The 5,741-nt window shown below is 55.2% G+C and overlaps 1 protein-coding gene across 1 annotated transcript in view; it reads left to right on the top strand.

The window, feature by feature from the left end:
- Positions 1-5,374, top strand: part of LOC145362156 (calpain-8-like) — a 70,928-nt gene extending 65,554 nt beyond the window's left edge. The window contains exons 20-23 of the mRNA XM_080218205.1: positions 72-150; positions 3,591-3,707; positions 4,181-4,227; positions 5,273-5,374. Coding sequence (XP_080074331.1) covers positions 72-150; positions 3,591-3,707; positions 4,181-4,227; positions 5,273-5,299 — 270 coding nt within the window. The 3' untranslated portion in view covers positions 5,300-5,374. The remainder of the gene's footprint in view (positions 1-71; positions 151-3,590; positions 3,708-4,180; positions 4,228-5,272) is intronic.
- The last annotated feature ends 367 nt before the right edge of the window (positions 5,375-5,741 follow it).

Genomic DNA, 5,741 nt, shown 5'->3' with positions numbered 1-5,741 from the left:
GGCAGAGTGTGGCTCCCGGGTAACCATGGTGATGTTGGCGATACGCGGTTAACGGTGGTTTGTAACCACAGGGTGTATTTGACGAGTTTGTGGACAAGGAGAGTGACCTCATGGACTCCCACGACCTTCGCTGTGCGTTGTCTGCTGCAGGTGAGAGAAACGGCACGGTTTCCGATTGCCAATCGCCACCCCCCCCCCCCCCCCCCTCCACCCTCCGAGGGGCCGGAGAGACTGAGGGGGGGGAGGGGGGGGCGCAGGGCCTACCCCCTCCAGTCAAGACCATCAGCCTTTCATTGAATGGCTCTGACACATAACAACCCTGGGATGGGAACCATGGCCTACGTGAGCACCACCCCCCCCCTCCTCTCCTTGGAGGATGGGGAGTCACGCTGGGGGGAAATGGGGGGGGGGGGTGGTGGGGGCATCATGGAGCCCATGGACAGGAGCAAGGTGACAGGGAAAGGAGATGGTGTGGGAAGACAACTCGAGCGTCCAGCCTTGGGCCTAATGGAAACTTGGCTTCACTCGAAGCCTGAATATCTCCGCTCGATCTCTGATCTGCACGCTATCTCCCCTCTGAGGCTTGACTCAGTTGGGTTGCCCCGTCCTCTGAGTCACAAGGCAATGGAGTATAAAAATAGTTGGGGGGGGAAGTCTTGCTACAACTATTTCATAGAACCCTACAGTGGAGAGAGAGGCCCTTCGGCCCATCGAGTCTGGACCGAACACAATCCCACCCAGGCCCTACCCCCCTATCCCTCCATATTATACCCACTAATCCCTCCATATTATACCCACTAATCCCTCCATATTATATCCACTAATCCCTCTAACCTACGCATCCCTGGACACTAAGGGGCAATTTCTTAGCGTGGCCAATCAACCTAACCCGCACATCTTTGGACTGTGGGAGGAAACCGGAGTACCCTGAGGAAACCCACGCAGACACGAGGAGAATGTGCAAACTCCACACACAGACAGTGACCTGAGCCGGGAATCGAACCCAGACCCTGGAGCCGTGAAGCGGCAGTGCTAACCCACTGTGCTAACCGTGCCGCCCCACACTAGTTAGACCCACTCGGAGTACCGTGAACAGCTTCGGTCCCCGATCTAAGGAAAGATGGTACTGGCCTTGGAGGCAGTCCAGTCACTCGGTCGATTCTGGGTCTGGAGGGATCTCCGTATGAGGAGAGGTTGAGTAGGTTGGGTCTGTGTCCATTGGAGTTTAGGAGAATGAGAGGCGACCTTATTGAGACATATCGGATTCTTGTTGGGTGCGGTTTGGACAGGGTGGGTGCTGAGAGGTTAGTTGCCCCGTGTGGGAGAGTCAGAGGGCATCATTCTCAGAGTGAGGGGGGAGGGGGGTCACTCATTGAAGGCAGATTTGAGGAGGAGTTTCTTCTCCCTGAGGGGGAGTGAATCTGTGGAATTCTATCCTGCAGAGGGGTGTAGGGGCTGGAGCGATAAGTCTGGTCAAGAGTTTTAATCAGTAAAGGAACTGAGGGGTTATGGGGATGAGGCGGGTAAGTTGAGGATTGTCACATCAGACCAGTCACAATCTCATTGAATGGCAGCCCAGTGGCCTGTTTCTGCTCCGGTATTATGCTCTGATAGGCTCCATTCCCCCTCCAGTGCTATCACAGCACAGGATCAGGCCCTCGGCCCTCCAAGTCTGTGCCCGACCATGATAAGAAATAGGAGCAGGAGTCGGCCATCTAGCCCTTCGAGCCTGCCCTGCCATTCAACAAGATCATGGCTGATCTGTCGTGGCTCAGTTCCACATTCCCGCCCTCTCCCCATAACCCTTAATCCCCTCGCTTATCAAAAACCCATCAACCCGCTTCTTAAAAATATTTAGCGAGGCAGCCTCCACCACTTCAACGGGCAGAGAATTCCAGAGATTCACCACCCTTTGAGTGAAGAAGTTCCTCCTCAACTCCGTTCTAAACCGCTCCCCCCTTTATCTTGAGGCTGTGCCCCCTAGTCCTACTGTCCTTTCTGAGCGGGAAGAGTCTCTCCACCTCTATCCTATCCATCCCATTCATCATCTTATACGTCTCAATGAGATCTCCCCTCATTCTTCTAAACTCTAACGAGTACAAGCCTAGTTTATTCAGCCTCTCCTCATAGCTCAACCCCCTCAACTCCGGTATCAGCCTAGTAAACCTCCTCTGCACTCCCTCCAAGGCCAAAATATCCTTGCGTAAGTGCGGCGACCAAAACTGCACACAGTACTCCAGCTGCGGCCTCACCAATGCCCTATACAGCCACAGCAAGACCTCCCTACTTTTATATTCAATCCCCCTCGCTATGAACCCTTAATTCCCTTATCGATCGGACATCTATCTACCCGTGACTTAAACATATTTAGCGAGGCAGCCTCCACCACTTCAACGGGCAGAGAATTCCAGAGATTTGAGTGAAGAAGTTCCTCCTCAACTCTGTTCTAAACTGCGCACCACCCCCCCACTTATTTTGAGGTTGTGCCCTCTAGTTCTGGTTTCCTTTCTAAGCGGGAAGAATCTCTACCTCTATCCATCCTCTTCATTATCTCGTAAGATCCCCCCTCTCAGCCTTCTAAACTCCAATGAGTACAGGCCCAGTCTATTTAATCTCTCCTCATAAACTAATTTAATCTCTCCTCGTAAACTAATCTAATCTCTCCTCATAAGCCCTAACTAAACTGAAATAAATGTGCTCTTACTTGGTCTGTATCTCTCTATTCCTTCCCTTTTCATGCACCTATCCAGGTGTCTCTTAAATCTTGCTAATGTGCCTACGTCCACCACCTCCTCTGGTCACACGTTCTGGGCACTCTGTGTGAAAAAGGTCCCCCTAAACATCTTTCCCCCCCTCACCTTAAACCTGTGTCCCTTGTACTTGACATTTCCACCCAAGGGAAAAAGTTCCTGACTATCACCTTGTCTGCGCCCGTCATCATTTTCTCCCCTCGGTCTCCGTCTTTCCACTGGAAACAATCCTAATTTATCCAACCTCTCCTCATCGCCAACACTCTCGAGGCCAGGCGACACCCCGGGGAACCTCCTCCGCACCCCCTCCAAAGCTTCCCCATCCTCCTGGATGGTGTGGCAACCGGAACTGCACGCAATACTCCAAATGCGGCCTAACTAAGGCTTTATCTATAGACGGGCACGGTGGTTGGCACTGCTGCCTCCCAGTGCCGGGGACCCAGGTTCGATTCCGGCCTCGGGTGACTGTCTGTGTGCGGAGTCTGCACGTTCTCCCTGTGTCCGTGAGGGTTTCCTCCAAAGATATGTTGAGTAGGCGGATTGGCCATGCTTCAAAAATTGCCCCTTCGTGTTCGGGCGATTAATAGGTTAACGACATGGGGTTACGAGGATAGGATGGGGCCTGGGTTGGTGCAGGCTCATTGGGCCGAATGGCCTCCTTCTGCGCTGTGCAACTCAACGATTTGCCAAGGGTTGCACTCGACGAGATTGAGGTAGACGTCCCCTGCACTGCCAGGGGTGCTGTTTTTTTTGGATACAGTGTTAATCGAGAGTTATAGAGATAGAGGTTCGATTCCCCCACGCTCCCTGTGTAAAGGGCATTTTGTTTGTCTTTCCCAGGATTCGAGCTGGATTCTACAGTTTTGCAGGAACTTTGGTTACGCCACAGAACCAGCATGGACACCATCTGCTTCAGTCACTTCATCAGCTGTGTGGCCAAACTCCAGAAGCTCTTTGGTAAGAAAACGTTTCAGTTCCAATTAGCTTCAGCAAACTCACGTTTTCCACACTACTCAGGATCCAGCAGTGTGCCACTGGGCCTCAGGCTGTTTTTCTCCAGTGCCACTGGGCCTCAGGCTGTTTTTCTCCGGTGCCACTGGGCCTCAGGCTGCTTTTCTCCAGTGCCACTGGGCCTCAGGCTGTTTTTTCTCCAGTGCCACTGGGCCTCAGGCTGTTTTTCTCCGGTGCCAGTGGGCCTCAGGCTGTTTTTCTCCGGTGCCAGTGGGCCTCAGGCTGTTTTTCTCCAGTGCCACTGGGCCTCAGGCTGTTTTTTCTCCAGTGCCACTGGGCCTCAGGCTGTTTTTTCTCCAGTGCCACTGGGCCTCACTGTTTCTCTGGTAATTGTCTTCATTCCTGGGTAATTATCAGTGATGGCAGTGTGAGTATGTCAGGTACTAACCCTCTAACGCTGTCCATTTGTTTAATTTCAGCCATTTATGAGGGGTTGAAGAATCGGGAGCCAGAGACCATCAATGAGGTGACTGAGACCTTCACACTAAGGGTGTAATTAGGACAGGGGGGTGTCCTGTCCATCTCGGGACAGGGGGGCGTCCAGTCCAGCTCAGGACGGGGGGGGCGTCCAGTCCATCCCGGGACAGGGGGGGGCGTCCAGTCCATCCCGGGACAGGGGGGGCGTCCAGTCCATCCCGGGACAGGGGGGGGCGTCCAGTCCATCCCGGGACGGGAGGGGGGGGGGCGTCCAGTCCATCCCGGGACAGGGGGAGCGTCCAGTCCATCCTGGGACAGGGGGGGGGCGTCCAGTCCATCCCGGGACAGGGGGGGGCGTCCAGTCCATCCCGGGACAGGGGGGGGCGTCCAGTCCATCCCGGGACAGGGGGAGCGTCCAGTCCATCCCGGGACAGGGGGAGCGTCCAGTCCATCCTGGGACAGGGGGGGAGCGTCCAGTCCATCCTGGGACGGGGGGGGGCGTCCAGTCCATCCCGGGACAGGGGGGGGGCGCCCAGTCCATCCCGGGACGGGGGGGGGCGCCCAGTCCATCCCGGGACAGGGGGGGTCGTCCAGTCCATCCCGGGACAGGGGGGGGGCGTCCAGTCCATCCCGGGATGGGGGGGAGCGTCCAGTCCATCCCGGGACAGGGGAGCGTCCAGTCCATCCCGGGACAGTGGGGGGAGCCCAGTCCAAAGTTTAAAGTTAATTTATTAGTGTCCCGAGTGAGCTTACTGCACAACACTCGCTGTGAAAATCCCCCAGTCGCCACACCCCGGCCCCTGTGCGGGTAACACCGAGGGAGAATTTAGCACGGCCAATGCACCCTAACCAGTGCGTCTTTCAGACTGCGGGAGGAAACCCACGCAGACATGGGGAGAATGTGCCGACTTCCGCACAGACAGTGACCCGAGGGCAGGAATCGAACCCGGGTCCCTGGCACTGAGAGGCAGCAGTGCTGACCACGGCGCCACCCCGTAGTTTGGTAACAGGATAGAATCAGAGAGCTTGTCCTGGGTCGGAGGGCCAGCCTTGAAGGTTCAAACACTGACCATTCTCCTTCTCTCCTTCCCCAGTGGCTCCTGCTCTTTATCGGGATCTGAGGGAGGGAGATCCCGGGATCTGCTCGACACGGATTGGTGGATGGATCCGGAGCTGGAAGTTTGGGGGGGGGGGTGGTGGGGCGAATGATCAAGCGATCCCTTAGTTCCGAGCGTATTTGCCTTTTGTATCCGTATCGCTGCATTTAATCAGTAGTGCGATCTCTTCGGGAGTTCCAGAGCTTTTTCCTCAAGGATTGGATCGTCTGACAGACGTGTGCTCTCAGGATCAGCATCCGCGTGGCAGAGCCGAGGGGGGACAGTGTACCCTTGGACTCAGGATCCTGGCTCACTCTCTACAGGTGACAAGATTTGAGGGTCGCTGTATCTCTCTGGGTGGCTGGGACCAGAATCTATCTGTGGAAAAAATATACATGTAATGCCAACATTAAGGGCGTTTAAATGGTCATTGGATGAAACACGTGGACGATATTGGAAGGTTAGA

Source organism: Carcharhinus amblyrhynchos, unplaced genomic scaffold, assembly GCF_965287045.1.
Source record: "Carcharhinus amblyrhynchos unplaced genomic scaffold, sCarAmb.v2.hapA scaffold_37, whole genome shotgun sequence".
NCBI lineage: Eukaryota > Metazoa > Chordata > Chondrichthyes > Carcharhiniformes > Carcharhinidae > Carcharhinus > Carcharhinus amblyrhynchos.
Note: the sequence above shows the minus strand (reverse complement) of the source record. Positions and strands in the feature narration are given on the sequence as shown.